Genomic DNA, 19,180 nt, shown 5'->3' with positions numbered 1-19,180 from the left:
GCCCTACAGATCGTAATACACAATCACAGAGAACGAACATGTCATTCTCTGTAGTATGAAAAGCAATCTTTCGTCCACATACACATTTGCTTGCATCCTTCCTCCTAGGACAAAGAGTTTGTTTACATTTTATCGATGAGAAAAGTATTTTATTCGATCAGTAGAGCAGCTTTTGCTGCGTTCTGCAGCAGTGAAATCCAACTAGGTATTGCACAATTCTAGAATAACATTTGAAAAGGGCGGAACAACCATTGCAAATTCTCACTTGTTCCGTCTCTAATGGGCGTATTTCAATATTTTTATGCAAACTTTCCCCGATAACAGATAGAGAGGAGTCAGATCTATCTGTTACTGGTAAAAGATTTCATGAATAATGGGGGGTAAGCCTAGGAGGGACGGGAGAAGCAGAAATTCGAAATGGCTGTTACGCCCTTTTCAAATGTTGGTCTAGCATTATCCAGGTAACAATTTGATGATGTACAAACGATGTTTCCACTATTTTAACGCAGCCTTTATTTCAACAATAACTGAGCACAAAAGGTACAATCCTTTATTCAGCTCCCAAACATCAAATATTGGTGATTTCTTCAAACTTTAGATGATTTGATGTTCATCGAAATGCTGATTTAATGCTCAATCAGTCAGCAATAAAATTTAATTATTTTGGTGAAAAATTAAAAAAAAAAAACATTTTCGTGAGCATGGTTTCCTATTTACAGCTGGGCATTTTTTTTATTACCCTACGCCTACGGGATTGGGCCGAAGGGTCCCAGATTTCCATGAAACTTTTTCAATAGACAGAGATCATGGATAGGGTATTGGCTCCCTTATTAAGCATGTGGCTCCCATTTTCATCCTACGAAAAACAAAGGATTGAAGCGTTGTTTGTTGTGTTTCATATTTTTGTATTTTTTGTTAGAAGTGAGCATGCATGAAAACAAAAAGAACGGAATCAATCGGTGCCGCAATCGCTTGTTTTCGAATAGGATGAATATGGGAGCGTGAGATTACTGATGGCACTCATACCCTATATGAATAAAAAAAAATTGAGAAAAAAAATCAGGGTCGCCTATTTTCCCGGAAAACTTAGGTGGAAATTCTTTGTTTTGCCATGACACTACTTTCTTTGAAAAACCATAACTAAAGAAAGAAGCATCATAGATGTTGAAAAATGTCCAAATGTGTCATATAAGCCTTTTCTTTGAAAAATCAAAACTCAAGAACACGTAGAAACAAAGATTTTTTTAAGAAAATGAAAGCAATTTTTTTCAGGAATCCAAAATATATATGAAAAGGAAAAAAAATCAAAAAAATTTTGCATCGTTGAGGGAGTTTATAAAGAAAAGCCGGAAAAACTATGCCCAAACTCGCGGGAGATTTTCAAAAAAAAATTTTTGAGAAGTTAGTTTCATAATTTCAGCCATCAATTTTTGGAATGCACTTGTTTTTCGTTCTTGTGTTATAGCCAATGATGTGAAAAATGACCATATACAGGGGATGGTCAAAATGTTTGGGACAGGCAACTTTTTTTTCTCTCACAAAAAAGTTCAACAAATTATAAATTTTTATAGAGCGCATCAAAAAATCTCAAATTTTGACTGTTTGTCAACCTATTATATGTGCATCATTGGTACAAATTTGGGATCGATTGGTTAATATTTGGCAAAGTTAGAATAGTTCGGGTAAAACACTATTTTTCAGACAACTCATTTTTGAGCTGTCATATCTCGGAAACCAGTGAACCGAATTGAATGAAATTTAGTACGTATACTAACAATATGTAAATGCTTCACAAACCATTAAAACATAGGTACTTTTTAAACGTTGAAAAAAGTTATCATGGATTGACACTTTTTGGATTTTTCTCGAAAAAATGTATTTTTTTACATCAATGTCAAAAAATTTTAGTGTTAATATCCAAGGATTTTCCACTTTTGTTCTCAAGTTATCTCTATTCAGATATAGTAGAGCCTATTTAGATTGAAGGAAGAACATATTTAGTAATTTTTGTGTGGTATTGCAAATTTGACTTATTTTCCTCTATATGGGTAAAAATTTCAATCCAGTATAACTTAATTCGCCGTGAGAAAATATTACATTTTATAACGTCGTATTAAGTATCAATATATTGTTGATAAACGTTAAAAAAATCATTCAATTCGGTTCACTGGTTTCCGAGATATGACAGTTCAAAAATTAGTTGTCTAAACAATAGTGTTTTACCCGAACGGTTCTAACTGCGCGAAAAATTAATCAATCGAGACCAAATTTGTACCAATGATGCGCATATAATAGGTTGATAAACAGCCAAAATTTAAGATTTTTTGATGCACTCTATGAAAAGTTACAGCATGTTGAATTTTTTTGTGAGAGAAAAAAAGTTGCCTATCCCAAACATTTTGGCCATCCTCTGTAATATATGCGTACATGGTTATTTTTCACAAAATTGACCATAACTCAAGAAAGAAAAAAAAATCCATTCCAAAAATTTCAGCGAGTAAAGCTTATGAAATAACCTTCTCAAACATATTTTTTTGAAAATTTTCCACGAGTTCGGGCATTGTTTTTGCGGCTTTTCATTACGAATTTTCTCAACTGTGGAAAATTTTGTGGAAAACTTTTTCCAGTTCATATTTTTTTTTAAATTTCTGAGAAACTTTGCTTTCATTTCCTAAAAAAAACTTTGTTTCTACGATGCTTCGTTCTTGAGTTATGATTTTTCAGTGTCAGGGGAAAACAATAAAGAATTTCCACCTGAGTTTTCCGGGAAAATAGGCGACCTTGACTTTTTCTCAAATTATTTGTTCATATATTCATGAGCCCAGCCTGTGAAAAAAATTCATGAAAATCTGAGACCCTTCGGCCTAATTTGTACGATAATAAAAAATGCCAACTTTCTTATTCCAGAAGTGATGTTTAGGAATGTATAAATTATTTTTTGGGAAATCTGGGAATTGGACCCGGACCTCCTGATTTATAGTCACTTATCATAGCACCTACACAACACACAATTGATTACACATCCTTGAAAATGAGAGCGTTATTTGTTGTGTCTAAAATATCAAGAACTTAAGTTGAACTAAGTCTGTATTAAGGCTGAAGAAGCTATCTGGACTCTACGAAAACATTGTTTGGGTCAGCTGTCAAAAATTACACATCATCATTGCGTTAAGGGGTCGTATACAAATTACGTCACGCCCTTAGGGGGGAGGGGGAGTTTTCCACAACGTGACGACCCTTACAAAAAATATTGAGATCCCATACAAAAAGTGTGACATAGGGGGGAGGGGGGGTTGAAAAAGGTCGATTTTTGCGTGACATAATTTGTGTATCACCCCTAATGTTTTGGCAGCTGCATCTTTTTTAATCAATTCTACTTACTCGAACAAGCATTTAAACGAAATATCACCGCGGGGAGTAGCGGGGAGCGATTTGTAAGACAAATTGAAGTAGATGTGTAAGAATTTCTCGTACTAATGACATATAATATAAATTTTAAAGCCAAAAGCATTATTTTGATCATTACAGATGCCAGACATACTCAAGAATTTACGAATGAACTTTTGAAAACAATTGAATTTATCATAATAACAGATTTTTGTAGTGGTTGAACTCGTTTGTGTTTTTTTTTTTTAATAAAAAAATCATGATTTTTTTCTATCAGCAGATATTTTGTGCCCTAACAAGGTACAAATTTAATATTTCCTAATTCTTTTAAAGCTAATCATTGCTCCTGATAGTAAAGATGAATGCTCAATATACTGTAACCCATTAAAGACATGTTCGATAATTGAGTTTCTGCCAGCTTTTATCAAATTTTGATCATTGTGCACGTGGATTTCTTTTCATAATTCAAATTGGAGTATGAACAAAAAGTTCATTCATTTACTTTGATTTTTTACATTCAATTTACTTTGATTTTTGAAAGAAAAACTCTGGTGGGGCCTAGGGTGGGACTGTAATGCCGATAAATCTAGCAATTTTCGGGATTTTCTCGGCATAAGCTGTCCCACGTCATGTGAGATGTTCAGCATAAGCTGTCCCATTTTTTTTTTTTATTTTCAGCCCTTGCTGTAATTTTCAGCATAAACTGTCACATGTCGAGTTTAGCAGCATAACCAGTCCCATGTTGAATTGTACAAATTATATCAGGATTTCCGGAGCATGTTCAGGCTTCCCTCAGAGATGCTCGGAGAGCTTTTTATGCGTATAAATTAAACATGGGATAGCTTCTGAGAAAAAATAAATGAACATGGGACAGCTTATGCTGCAAAATGGAACGTGGGACAACTTCTGATCTGACACATGGATTGAAGTAGAAAAAAAAAGAAATATGGCCGCGGCCAGAATTGAACTTATGACCTTGCGATTTATGAGCAGTGACATTATCACTGCACTACTACTCATACCTAAAAATTGAAGGCAACAAGAGCATCATGTTCTACGTTTTCCAAGGTATTTGCGGCTCGTGGTAGTTATGTTGGTTTGGTCGCGCCATGTTGTAGATGATTGTGTGAATGAACTTATTTTGATCTTGAATAGTAGTTTTCAGATCTTACAGTTTTTGGATGTTCTAGATGAATGTGTGAAGGAAATGATTTTGATCTTGAGCAGTAATTTTCAGATCTTTCAATTTCTGGATGTTGCAGATGGAAATGTGAAGAGCTAATTTTGATGTAAAGCAGTATTTTTCAGATTTTCCAATGATAAATGTTCTATTGCAAAATTTTAATACAGTTTTCACCCAAAATTTGCAAACTGAAACGATACCATGAAATATAAAAATGAATTGAGAATTGCATACTTTTTTGAACAAAAAGAGCATTTTTCTCTAGTCTAGATGATTTCACATTTTATGCCAATGCTACGAATTGTTAACAAAGCTAGTGATCCAAATTTCAAAAATGGCATGTGTAGAAGCATGTTTGGTTTATTTTGCGCCCAAAACAGAATGAATTCCCACCAATAGGACGCAATCAGTGAAGTACTAGATTGTAGTAATGAGCTAAATTTTTGTATGGTGAGAAGGTAAATTCTCCGCAATCTATCAGAGAATTCGTTTTGTGCCTCTTTATTATCGTAAAGAAACGCAACTATCTGTTATATGCGTTTTTTGTACCGATTACTCTGATTTTGTTTATTCAATTGCCACATCTATAAACCCGTTTATTGAAAATGAAAGCCACTTCCATGCCCTTTTTGTCCCAGTTATCGTTTATTAAATTCGTAGTGAACATAAGACGTTACGATTAATTAGACATTTTTGAACTCGGTGGTTGATTCATTAGGATCTGGGTGCATCCTTAATGCGTTTTTGTATGAAAACTCCAACTTGTTTATATGGGTTATAACGATAGGCTGTATTCCCTATTCCCAATCCTGAAGCGTTGCGTAATTTATTAATTCAATATCCCCTGAAGCGTTACGTACTTTGGGGACGGCGCATTATGAAAATATTCATGAAAGTTAAAAATAGTTTTCATGCGTTGGTCAGCGGGTTGTACAAGGCTTTCCGAAGATCAAATTAAGTACTAATCTTAAAATCATGTCACGGCAATATATTGAGCAGATATTTGATAATTCTTTGAATATCTCACCAATATCATATTAGGGTAACTCTCGCTGAGACCGTCCCACTATTTACACCATGTCTTCGAAAATGTTTTAGGTGGCGATTTTCTGAAAGTCCTCGCCAATAAAGAAAGAAAAATGCATTTGGTTACTCAAATTGATGGACCCCTCGTTAGTTAAAGCCACAACAACTTTTGTGGACCCCTCGATTTTGTTCAAATGTTGGCTCATTTAAACCGTTATAATTCGAAAATTTCTCCAAGAACCACCTCAAAACGAAATGTTGTTTAAAAGAGGAATGATAGAGCTACTTTTTGCAGATTAAAAAAGGTGGGTCGGCCATATTGATTTCGGCTGCCATTTTGAATTTATTTACAAAAACTTTTTTTTTCATTAGGCTGACACAAATTTCGATTTTCTCTTATGTCACCGCCCCCTCGGAAAATTTGGGTCGGAATTCGACATTTGGAGGGGGGACATAAATAAATTATTCAAGAAATTTAAAAAAAATTAAGTGAAATTAGAGTCTCCGAGAAAATTTCCTAGCAAATCCGATAAGTTTGATGATTTTGCCTAATAGTTTAGGTAATTTTTCATCAAACACATTTATTATATATCATCCCCCCCTTGACGAGTCAGCGATCAAAGTGACAAAAGATGAAAATGAGATTTGTTCCGGCCTTATGTTGGCAACCACCGATTTTAATTTTTTTGCACCAATTGAGAGCTGGGGCATTTATACACAACATATCAAAACTTTAGAGATGTATGTTTTTCCTTTCAAAAGTTATCTGCAGTTTTGTAAATCAGGTTCGTTTTGAGGTGGTTCTTGAGCGATTCCAAGCAACAGCATCAAAATTAAGGAAATTTTTTAATTCATGATTTTCTATTGAACTGAAACTTTGCACAGTTTTTCAGTTCCATCTAAATCGCCATTTTTCGATATCAAATTTTTATTTTGAATCACGACTAACTTTTCGAAAGGGTGTATGTGAAAATGGTTCAATAATATTCAAAAATCTGTACAGCCAAAATGGTTCGTTCGATTGCTATGAATTTTTCAGCAAAGTTAGATAACTAAATGGTGATTCCTATGAAAATATACACTGTGAAAAAAACATCTTTTTTAACATTAAAAATATCATTTTTGTCACAAAAACTCAAATATCTCAAAACCCTATCTTTTTACCAACGCAATTTTTTTAGGGAAGACGGTCCATTGTATTAGCATACATACATTTATTTGTTCCACATCATTAAGACAAGACATAATCAACAATAGTACGCCACAATACTCGGTTTGTGGCTGCCGCTCTCCATCCTCGGTCACGCCCAATGCTCGCCAAGTCACGCTCCACCTGGTCCGCCCATCGTGCTCTCTGCGCTCCACGCCTTCTTGTGCCAACCGGATCCGTTGCAAACACCAGCTTTGCAGGGTTGTTGTCCGTCATTCTTGCAACATGCCCTGCCCACCGTATCCTTCCGGCTTTGGCCACCTTCTGGATGCTGGGTTCGCCGTAAAGTGCAGCGAGCTCGTGGTTCATCCTTCTCCGCCACACACCGTTCTCCTGCACACCGCCGAAGATCGTTCTTAGCACGCGTCGCTCGAAAACTCCGAGTGCTTGTAGGTCCTCCTCGAGCATGGTCCATGTCTCGTGCCCGTAGAGGATTACCGGTCTTATTAACGTTTTGTACATGGTGCATTTGGTGCGTGGGTGAATCTTTTTCGACCGCAGTTTCTTCTGGAGCCCGTAGTAGGCCCGACTTCCGCTGATGATGCGCCTTCGAATTTCACGGCTCACGTTGTTGTCAGCCGTCAGTAAGGATCCGAGGTAGACGAATTCCTCCACCACCTCGAAGGTATCCCCGTCTATCGTAACATTACTACCCAGACGGATCCGGTCGTGTTCGGTTCCGCCTACCAGCATGTACTTTGTTTTTGAGGCATTCACCACCAGTCCGACCTTTGCTGCTTCGCGTTTCAGGCGGGTGTACAGTTCTGCCACCGTTCCAAATGTTCTAGCGATAATGTCCATGTCGTCCGCAAAGCACACAAATTGACCGGATTTTGTGAAAATCGTTCCCCGGCTGTTGAGCCCGGCTCGTCGCATCACACCTTCCAGCGCGATGTTGAAGAGTAGACATGAGAGTCCGTCACCTTGTCGCAGTCCCCGGCGAGATACGAATGAACTGGATAGTTCACCCGAAACCCTTACGCAGTTTTGCACACCGTCCATCGTTGCTTTAATCAGTCTAGTCAGCTTCCCAGGAAAGCCGTTTTCGTCCATGATTCTCCATAGCTCTGCGCGGTCGATACTATCGTATGCCGCTTTGAAGTCGATGAACAGGTGGTGCGTTGGGACCTGGTATTCACGGCATTTTTGGAGGATTTGCCGTACGGTAAAGATCTGGTCCGTTGTCGACCGGCCGTCGATGAAGCCGGCTTGATAACTTCCCACGAACTCATTTGTTTTAGGTGACAGACGACGGAAGATGATCTGGGATAGCACTTTGTATGCAGCATTCAAAATAGTGATCGCCCTGAAGTTCTCACATTCCAAATGGTCGCCTTTCTTGTGAATGGGGCAGATTACCCCTTCCTTCCACTCCTCCGGTAGCTGTTCGGTTTCCCAGATCCTGACTATCAGCCGATGCAGACAGGTGGCCAACTTTTCTGGGCCCATCTTGATGAGTTCAGCTGCGATACCATCCTTACCAGCTGCTTTGTTGGTTTTGAGCTGGTGAATGGCATCCTTAACTTCCCTCAGCGTGGGAGTTGGTTCATTTCCGTCCTCCGCTGCACTGGCGTCGTCGTTCCTTCCGTTGCCGTGGGCTCCCGTGCCTACGTTCTCCACGCCGTTCAGGTGCTGATCGAAGTGCTGCTTCCACCTTTCGATCACCTCACGTCCGTCCGTCAAGAGGCCTCCGTCTTTATCCCTGCATATTTCGGCTCGCGGCACGAAGCCGTTGCGGGATGCGTTGAGCTTCTGATAGAACTTCCGTGTTTCTTGGGAACGGCACAGCAGTTCCATTTCTTCACACTCCGCTTCTTCCAGGCGGCGCTTTTTCTCCCGAAAGAGGCGGGTTGCTGTTTCCGCTTCTGCTTATAACGTTCCACGTTCTGTCGAGTCCCTTGCTGCAGCATTACCGCCCTCGCTGCGTTCTTCTCCTCCAAAACCGTTCTGCACTCTTCGTCGAACCATTCGTTCCGTCGATTCCGTTCCACGTACCCGATGGTGCTCTCGGCTGCGTCGTTGATGGCTGCTTTCACTGTACTCCAGCAGTCCTCTAGAGGGGCCTCATCGAGCTCGCCCTCGTCTGGCAACGCGGCCTCGAGATTCTGCGCGTATGCTGAGGCGACATCCGGTTGCTTCAGTCGCTCTAGGTTGTACCGTGGCGGTCGCCGGTACCGTACATTGTTGATGACGGAGAGTTTTGGGCGCAGTTTGACCATCACCAGATAGTGGTCGGAGTCGATGTTGGCGCCACGATAGGTCCTGACGTCGATAATGTCAGAGAAGTGCCGTCCGTCAATCAGAACGTGGTCGATTTGAGATTCCGTCTGCTGTGGTGATCTCCAGGTGTAACGATAAGGGAGGCTGTGTTGGAAAAAGGTACTACGTATGGCCATATTTTTGGAGGCGGCGAAATCAATGAGTCGTAGGCCGCTTTCGTTCGTTTGCTGGTGGGCGCTAAACTTACCAATCGTCGGTCTGAATTCCTCCTCCTGGCCTACCTGAGCGTTCAAATCTCCTATGATGATCTTGACGTCGTGGCTTGGGCAGCGGTCGTACTCGCGTTCGAGCTGCGCGTAAAATGCGTCCTTGTCATCATCAGTACTTCCGGAGTGTGGGCTGTGCACGTTTATTATGCTGAAGTTGAAGAATCGGCCCTTGATCCTCAACCTGCACATTCTTTCGTCGATCGGCCACCAACCGATCACGCGCCTCTGCATATCACCCATCACGATGAAAGCTGTTCCCAGCTCGCGTGTGTTGCCGCAGCTCTGGTAGATGGTATGATTACCTCTAAACGTTCGCACCATGGATCCTGTCCAACACACCTCCTGCAGCGCTACGATGCCGAACCCGCGGTCCTTCAGTAGATCGGCGAGTATGCGGGTGCTCCCAATGAAGTTGAGAGATCGGCAGTTCCACGTACCGAGTTTCCAATCACAAGTCCTTTTTGTTCGCTGGGGTCGTTGCCGTTGGTCTCGGTTCGTATTATTCTGTTGCTGATTTTCCGTTACAATGGGTTTTTACGGCTGGCTCGTAGGGCCTGACACCAACCCCCTACTTTCCGGAGGACCATAGTGCACAGTTGAGCTTAGAGTCCTTCCCTGGCACTCGGACGTAGGTCAGCCGCCCCTAACATGGGGATCAGACGCTGTTGTGAGCCGCTCCTCCTGGAGAACAGACGCTCAGGTTTGCCGAAGCAAACCCCCCCTTCCCTGTCAGCCTACGACCAAAGGTCCCACCGGGGTTGGTTACCCGATCATCCCTAAGGTTGCTCATAGTTTCCGGCCGGTACCGCGTGGAGGTAGGGATAGGAGTTGCTGGGCAGAGGCTAGTGGATCACAATGGGATCTGAGTTGCGCAGCATACCCAGCCTTTACCGTGCCCCATTGTATTAGCAATCTACCATAAAAATTTGGTGATGGTAAACTAATAAACAAAAAAGTTATAACATTTCAAACATTTCACAATTTTCACATTTGGTAAATATTTTTTTCTGTGTAAATTATTTCGGTCAGAAATCGCAGTTTGATGCTGATTGTATTGTTCAGCAAAGTTAGATAACTAAATGGTGATTCCTAAGAAAATATACACTGTGAAAAAAAAATCTTTTTTAACATTAAAAAATATCATTTTTGTCACAAAAACTCAAATATTTCAAAACCCTATCTTTTTACCAACGCAATTTTTTTAGGGAAAACGGTCCATTGTATTAGCAATCTACCATAAAAATTTGGTGATGATAAACTAATAAACAAAAAAGTTATGACAATTCAAACATTTCACAATTTTCACATTTAGTAATAATTTTTTTTTAGTGTAAATTAGGCTAATACAAATTTCGATTTTCTCTTATGTCACCGCCCCCTCGGAAAATTTTGGTCGGAATTCAACATTTTGAGGGGGGCACAAATAAAATGTTCAAGAAAATCAACAAATTTAAGGTGTAATTCGAGTTCCACAGAAACTTTCTTAATAAATCCGATGAGTTTATCTATGTTGCCTAATTGTTTGGATATTTTTCCATCGAATACATTTATTATTTATCATCCTCCCCCTTAACGAGTCAACGAGCGCTGTGACAAAAGAAGAAAATGAGATTTGTTCCTGCCTTTATTTCGGCCGGAAATCGCAGCTTGATGCTGATTTTATTGTTAATGGCCTTGCGTGAGTAAAACAAGCTGTTTTTATTATGTGTTATGTATATTATATGTACAGTAATGTACCGATTTTATCACGCCCTCCGCGCATTAGTCGTTTATTCATTATTTGCTGTTACATTTGAGGACAAGTGTTTTCCCTCTTCTTCAAAATGAATGTTGAAAGCGTGTTTTGCAACGTTAAAAATATTGAAAAGGGTATAGATGTTGAAGTATATATCAAAGCATTTTTGAAAAGGGGCGTGATTAATTGTTTAAACTGATGTCGCTGATGGTACGGTGACATGACTCTCTGCACTTAGCACTTCTGGCAATTTCTCAGTTGTTGTCGTTTTCGAACTTCCTACGCCCTGCTTTACCGATGATATACAGATGGCTCGTTTGTCAAAGTCTAGACGGCAGGACGTGCAAATGCGTAAATTTGGATTCAATTTGGGCATAACCAGTCTCTTTCAGATTATCTATGGTGCTTTCGGTGAGATTTCGTAACTCCTTTGATCATTTTTTTTCATCAAACGGTCTACAAGAGAGAGTTGAGTTGAAGACCTTTGAGAAAGCGACTGTTCATGTTGTTCGTTAGATTATAATAAACAAAATCACTTATTAGTTTTAACTGACTAGTTTGGTGTTGTTTGCTTGGCTGAAGAAAAAATTTACTATTTAATATCCATAGCGGTAGTATTTTTTTTTTTGCTTTTTCGTGAGCATTGTCATGGTATGTATACAGACAAACAAACGTAACACTGACGAAATTTTCATTGACCACGCCTTTAACGATCATTTTGAATCTTGGTTGTGGCTTTCATAACCAGAAGAGTGCCCATCATTTTTCTTTGCGTTTGACGTTTCACACTAGCGCCTTCTGATGACGATATTGCACATCGCAGTATTTCGTGAAACATTTCCACCAGGTGGGGGTAGTGTGAACTGGGCGATGGATTTTCACGTGGTAGGTAACTCTCATGCATTTGTTGTTGTTGAAGTTACTCGCATTCTTCCGATCATAAAGTCTGTTCTCTAAGAGGTATTTTTTTGAAGATAAACTAGACGTATACGCGTATATAAAACTTTTATTATACAGCTTTTGTCTTAAAAATAAGTTTAATCCCATTTTTCTTATAATCAACAGCTTTTCAACACTATCAAGGGATTTTTTTCACCAGTCACGTACAATAAAAAGTATGACACTCTCAATATTTTTGATCAAAACACTGGATCGCGTCTAAGTTTCAAATAGATACTATAGAAATTATGAATAATCAAACAAAAGTATCATGAAAACAACTTGTTTAATTCAGGCGGTAGCCTTTACAATAAAATCAGCATCAAAAAATAATTCTCAAAATAATTTACACAGAAAAAATTTTTTTTTTGTTACTAAATGTAAAAATTGTGAAATGTTTGAAATGTCATAACTTTTTTGTTTATCAGTTTACCATCACCAAAATTTTATGGTAGATAGCTGATATAAAGGGCTATTTCCCCTAAAAAATTAACGTTGGTAAAAAGATAGGGTTTTGAGATATTTGAGTTTTTGTGACAAAAATCATATTTTTTTTAAGTAAAAAAATAATTTTTTTACAGTGTATATTTTCTAAGGAATCATCATTTAGTTATCTATCTTTGCTGAAAAAATCATAACAATCGAAAAATCCGTTTTTGCTGTACAGCTTTTAGAATATTTTTGAGCTGTTTTAGCATACACCCTTCTGAAAAGTTAGTCGTGAGTGAATATGAAGGTTTGATATCGAAAAATGACGATTTAGATGAAATTGAAAAACTGTGCAAAGTTTCAGATATTTTTGAAATGGTCGCTCAGGATCGACTGACATGACTCCGTGGAATTCCTCTCTTGGAAAAACTTTTGAGTTATAACGGTTTAAATGAGCCAACAATTGACCAAAATCGAGGGGTCCGTAAAAATGGTTGTGGCTTTAACTAACGGGGGGTCCATCAATTTGAGTAACCAAATGCATTTTTCTTTCTTTATTGGCAAGGACTTTCCGAAAATCGCCACCTAAAACATTTTTGAAGACAAGGTGTAAATAGTGGGACGGTCTCAGCGAGAGTTACAAGATTTATTTATTTATTTATTTATTTATTATTTATTTAAGTTCATCGGACCTTAAGGTCTACATAAACTGTTAAAATACATAAAAACACACATTTACTTAACTTAATCTTAAACATAAACAACACTTGTCACGTTACAGTACTTACAGTACACAACCAATCTAATATTAAAGTAAACCAGATCGTCGAATTCTGTTTGCAAAACGATTGGACGGCTCGTCAAACTCGAACAGATCTTCCACAATGCTAAATGTCCGAATACATGCGGCGATGGGCTCACTGTAGCCATACAAGGTTCTGTGGAATCTATGCACAAGCAGGGTTGAGTATCGCAGCTCTCTACTAGGAATCCGGAAGTTGATCATCGCTCGCAGCTCTGGAGAATCTATTTCCCCATTAATAAGTTTTGCGATAAACACAGCCTGCTGAATTTTTCGCCGACGTTCTAGTGTGTCCAAACCAAGCAATTGACATCTCGCCGGATATGGTGGTAGGTTAACTGGATCTCGCCATGGCAAACTTCGCAACGCCATTCGAACAAAACGTTTCTGAACTCTTTCTATCCGCAAACACCATGAAACCTCATGCGGAAACCATACAATAGAGGCATTTTCAAGAATTGGACGTACAAGCGAGCAATATAACGTCTTGAGACAATGTGGGTCGTTAAAATCTTTGGCAATTTTGAGGATAAAGCCTAAACGTTGCGTGGCTTTTGAAACAATCATGGATCGTTGGCAATCGAACGCTAGTTTTGCATCTAGTTGGACGCCCAAATCACAAATTTCAGCAGTTCTTGTCAGAATAGTTCCATTGATATTATAGCCAAACAAAACTGGACTATCGAGGCGATTAAACGAGATTACGTGACACTTTGCTACGCTGATGACTAATTTATTTCTATGGCACCAATCAACAAACATTTGAAGTCGATTTTGCAGACGCAAACAATCATCAACAGATCGCACCTCAAGAAACAGTTTGAAGTCATCAGCATAAACTAGCTTACAACCGTCATCAAAAAGCAACGATACGTCATTAAAAAACAAAACAAACAATAATGGCCCTAAATTACTTCCTTGTGGAACTCCTGATTTGTTTGAGAAGGGTGACGAAATAATGTTGTTAAGCCTCACACGTAGAACTCGTTCTGTAAGGTATGAACTCAGCCATGTAACCAGTCTCAAGGAAAACCCAAGTCGAGAAAGTTTATGGAGGAGGATCTGGTGATCAATTTTATCAAATGCGGCTTTCAAATCTGTATATACAACATCCACTTGTGCTTTGGCTTCCATGGAAGCTAAGCATTTGGAAGTGAAATTCAACAAGTTTGATGTCACGGATCTTCCTGGCATGAAACCATGCTGGTCAAAGGAAATATAATTCTTTGCACGATCTAACATAGCTCCACTTACGATTATCTCAAAAATCTTTGAAGATGCGGATAAACTTGTTATTCCACGGTAGTTTGCAACATTACGTCGGTCACCATTTTTGAAAATTGGGCACATAAATGATTGCTTCCATAAATTAGGAAACTTCGCCTGCTCAAACGATCGATTAAAAATAACGCTCAATGGCTCAGCCAAAACATGGATGCAACGGCGAAGGACGACTGAAGGAACACCATCCGGTCCAGGAGAAAACGAGCTTTTCAATTTCCGTGCCGCATTAATAACTAGCTCTGATGTAACTACGAATGCATCCAAATTAATAACGTCGCACGGAAGCTCAGAAGCAACCCCTGCCGCTTCCTGCTGCGAAGTAGTATTGCTCGAAAACACACTAGCGAAATGTCTCGCAAACAACTCACATGACTCCTCAGTGGATGTAGCGATCATATTGTCAAAATAAACATTAGAGGGTATCGTCGATGTTTTCCGTTTCGAATTGACGAACTGCCAAAATCCTCGTGGATTAACACGTAAACTGGATTGAACTCTGAGGACATATGATTTGTATAAACCGGCATTTAAATGACGATATGCATTGACTGCACGATGAAAGGCGCGGGAATTTTGACTAGTTCGTTGCCGTCGAAGTTTACGCTGCAAAGCATTTCTCTCACGTTTCAATTGGCGTAGCCGATATGTGCTCCAAGCTGGGGTGGCGGGTGGCCTAACACGGGGTACATTCCTTTCTAGCCACCGATTGATTTCATCACAAAAACTTTCTGCCAAATCGTCAACCTCTGTAGAAGCAAATAGCGAAGTCCAGTCAATATTGGTCAGGTAATCGGAAAGGGCGATAAAATCAATCAAACGATAATTCAATGGACGAACAACTCGATCGACGTGCGCAGGAGGATCAGCTTGATCGACATTTGCACGAACTGAAACTACAAGCGGTGGGTGATGCTCATCAACCAAAAGCATTGGGGTAGTACATCTGTCAACTAAGGCCTCACATTCGAGAGGACTAAAAACAAGATCAAGTATTCGACCGAGCGAATTGCACTCCAGATTTCTTTGCCGTAAACCTAGGAATTCCATACCGTCCAATAGGGTGTGACTAGAAGGTGGCAGTAGCACACTATCACACACGATACCATCCTCATTTCTAACCCAATGCATGCGTGGCTGATTATAATCACCACAAACAAGCACCACTCCATCGGTTGAGTCGCACAATTCTTGTACTGAGGCGATGTGTTCATTAATGACACTTGTTATTTGGCTACGATCTGGTGGAATGTACACAGCACAAATCGATATTTTTTCCCCCTTAATACTTGCCGAAACAGAAACTTGTTCCAGGTTCTGTGCATGGTTGGTAAAAATTTGACTGCTGATGTACCGCTGACCTACAGCAACCAAAACGCCGCCCAGTCGAGATTTATTGCTATTTTGTGGACAGCGATCGCAGCGATAAACATTATAAACCTCTCCAAAAAGCTGCAGTGATGTGATAGAGCCATCGAGCCCCGTTTCAGTAAAAACTATCACGTCGAAGTTACAATCCATAGTGGCCAGAAACACCTCGTCGATTTTTGTCCGCAATCCTCTCACATTTTGATAGTAAACCGTAATACATGGGCCAGGATCGGAAATTTGCTGAAATAAAGAGTGATTGAATTCGAGGGAAGACGTAGAACCAACTAAATACTCGCCTCTGGCGAGAGTCCTAGGACTCTCACCTTCCCTCAAACAGCACGGCTCATTCAGGCAACTGGCACAGAATTCCCCAACGGCTGCTGCTGAGTAGGTGTAACTGCTGCCTGCTCTCGGGCGAGTGAAAACGGTCGTCTGTTTTTTGAAAAGTCCACAAACTCTCTAAACATTAGCCCGGTGGGCCAACGCGTTGCATCAAGGGCTTGTTGTTTCAGAGATAGATCAAGGCCGATTTTGAACGATATGTAGCTCATGTTCGTGGTATCTGCTCCCTTCGGAACAAGACGGATGACATCGAAAGAGTTGGTCAAATTTAGGCAACGGGCCACAATCTTCTGAACATCATCATTGGTGATCAACGGTTGAAAGCCCGATAGGTAAAGCCAAAACTTAGGTGGCGATACGGCTGGCGTAATAAAGGGAACCGACAGGTCACTGAGATCCACTTCACCAGTGCCTCGATCTGCAACCGGCGCTAGCGACAGGCCATTTTCTCCTCTACGACGCTTCGTGCCTACAGCAGGCCAAACGGGTGTCTTCATTTCTCGAAAAACGGGAGCTTTCAAGATATGACATCAACATTTGATCGTTTCGAGATATGATTATGATATTCACATCTACCCGGGCAGCCACTGCTCAATGAGCCATTTTACGAGACGTTTCGGATCAGCTGATCGCTCATTTCATGAATGAAAATTTGACAGGAGGTTGCGCCTAAGCCCGTGAGTGTTAATATCAATATCAACGCTGTTGTCGTTTCGTAAAATAGACTTTTGGTTTGGCAGTTTGGCACCCTATTACAATTGTTTCCTAACTCTACAAAATTTTGTCTCTTTACTTGAACATTGTCTATAAACTTATAGCTTTAAGTTAGTCTCGCTGCCTCCAATTTATATGGCATCAGGTATCACATTTTAATGTACTTAAAACCTCCACCGCTATAACGTGAACATTTTTATTGTCCCATGAAGAAGCTTTCCACTGCTCACCAACCCCCCACCAACTGACTGTCTGGCCCAGGACTTGACTGGTTTTAGTTGACTTGGCATAGCTTGGATGTGTTTCCCGGAAGTAAAAGCACCATAAAACAACATTAATACATACTGATGATGCTGCTCGTTTGCATAGGTGTCATTCCAGTACAGCTCGTAGTGTACGATGTTCTCGCCCGAGTGGGTCGGCCGGGACCACTGGAGAGTGACAGCTGTTTCGCCAATATCGGTAGCACGGAAGTTGCTCGGTTGGGAGGGAACGCCTGCAAAATTACAAAGAGGAACAAAAAAAGGACAACCATCATTTAGTTCAGACTCACAGCGACGACGACGATGGCGACCATATGCGCGAGTCAAACACTCGAGGGGCGTGTGTGTGTGTGAATGGATTGAATGATGGACGTGTAAATGAAAAGTGAGCACATTTGAATGTGCATCATTTGCATATGTAAAATAGTTTAACCGCACAACGGCGACCCAGGACCCGAGACACACAAACACACGCACCGACACACACACGTACACAAAAACATCTACTAACTGACGCGACGTGGGCATAATTCGGATCGCGACAGGTTCACTACGGTTGTTAATCGAATGGTAAGTTATATAAATCCCACGTAAATGTATTGCATTATAATAAGTTTAAAAATTGAATTAGCTCAGTAGTCAAAAAGACTGTTGGTGATGGGATGATCGTATTCAATCCAGAACTCTTTGAGACTTGCCTTAAGGACTGCTGGAGTACAGTTAAGGTAGTCACCAGCGACGTAGCCGAGAGCACCGTCGGGTACCTACCCTGAGGGTCCTCAGTGGAGTCGAGGGAAAAAATGATTTTACGAGAAGTGTAGGGAGATTACAAAAACACTGGTCGGATGGCCATGCTACACCATGGAGCTCGCTAAAACGTGGAACGCTATAACTTTAAACCGCAATCCGCTTATTTTGGGAAAAGAATCACCGCCTACAAGAAGCGGTGGCGTTCTCCAGAAACACGGAAGTTGTTACAGAAGCTGAACACGTGCCACCAAGGTTTCGTATCGGAAGCCGAAGTGGACGAGGTCCTTTTGATGGGCTAATGTAAGGGTATGGAAAGATGGAAGCAATACTTCGAGGAACACCTGAATGGCGTTGTTGAACATTAAACTAGAACTAGAAGGAGTCAAGCAGAGAGCCGGATGTAACAACCACGGTACGTTCGCCTCAGAATCGTCCAATATCACGATCCCCACCGAACGCATCACCCTCGGTAACACCGTACAGCAGCAACCAGCGCAGCGTTGGGAAGTGCTTTGTGTGCCAAATGGTGTCACAACATGACACAACTTCGGCACTGTAATCAACGGTGTCCATCGTTTTTGTCAACCGGGGCTGACCCACACGGCGCGGCGCGACACTACATCTAATGGGATCCCTGGGGTGTCCGTTTTCGGATTGACGCGGCTGGATTTGGGTTTTGCGACGAATCCGACCGAAATCGGTTGTGATTTTCGAGTCGTCCGTCATCACCGACCCGTCCACCACACCGATCGAGAAAGTTGACACTTTTGTGGGGACGAGCGGCAAACTTAGCTGGAGTTGAGTATCTATTGAATCAATGGGTGGTTTTTGTTGTCGGTATAGGAGGGCCGAGGGAGATTTGGTGTTTGTTCATTGAAAGGTTGGGGTTTACGCCGATTGAATTAGTCGCTGGGAAACGGACTAATGCCCGATGAAGGTTCTACGGTTTGCACTGATTTTGGAAGCAATTTATCTGATTTGCTTTTCTGCTGGAAATAGTTGGAATCTCTACATGAAACGCTCGAGCGTACATTGGGCTCTAATCCAGTTTTAGTCGGTTTCGTGTTAATTTCCTAAATGAGGAGTTAATTGGGAACAGTGCTTGTTATCCTCTCGAAGCTAATTACCTATGTGTTAATAATGAATAGATCCTGGGCATGCGGAACACAACGGTATTTTTTTATTTTTGGTTTTCAAATTCTTTCTTGAAACCACGTTCAGATTGATGAACGACAAAACGTCAAAATGTTCGATGCCAG

At 40.6% G+C, this 19,180-nt stretch overlaps 1 protein-coding gene across 7 annotated transcripts in view; it reads right to left on the bottom strand.

Annotated features, from left to right (window-relative positions):
• LOC109425214 (tyrosine-protein phosphatase Lar) overlaps positions 1-19,180 on the bottom strand; it is an 830,826-nt gene that overhangs the window by 85,874 nt on the left and 725,772 nt on the right. For all 7 annotated transcript variants that reach the window (XM_062851024.1, XM_062851023.1, XM_062851025.1 and 4 more), the window contains one exon: positions 17,254-17,404. In XM_062851024.1, coding sequence (XP_062707008.1) covers positions 17,254-17,404 — 151 coding nt within the window. The remainder of the gene's footprint in view (positions 1-17,253; positions 17,405-19,180) is intronic.

The sequence above is a fragment of the Aedes albopictus genome, chromosome 2 (assembly GCF_035046485.1).
Source record: "Aedes albopictus strain Foshan chromosome 2, AalbF5, whole genome shotgun sequence".
Classification (NCBI taxonomy): Eukaryota; Metazoa; Arthropoda; class Insecta; order Diptera; family Culicidae; genus Aedes; species Aedes albopictus.
The sequence above is the reverse complement of the archived record's forward strand: the minus strand, read 5'-3'. Positions and strand labels throughout refer to the sequence as shown.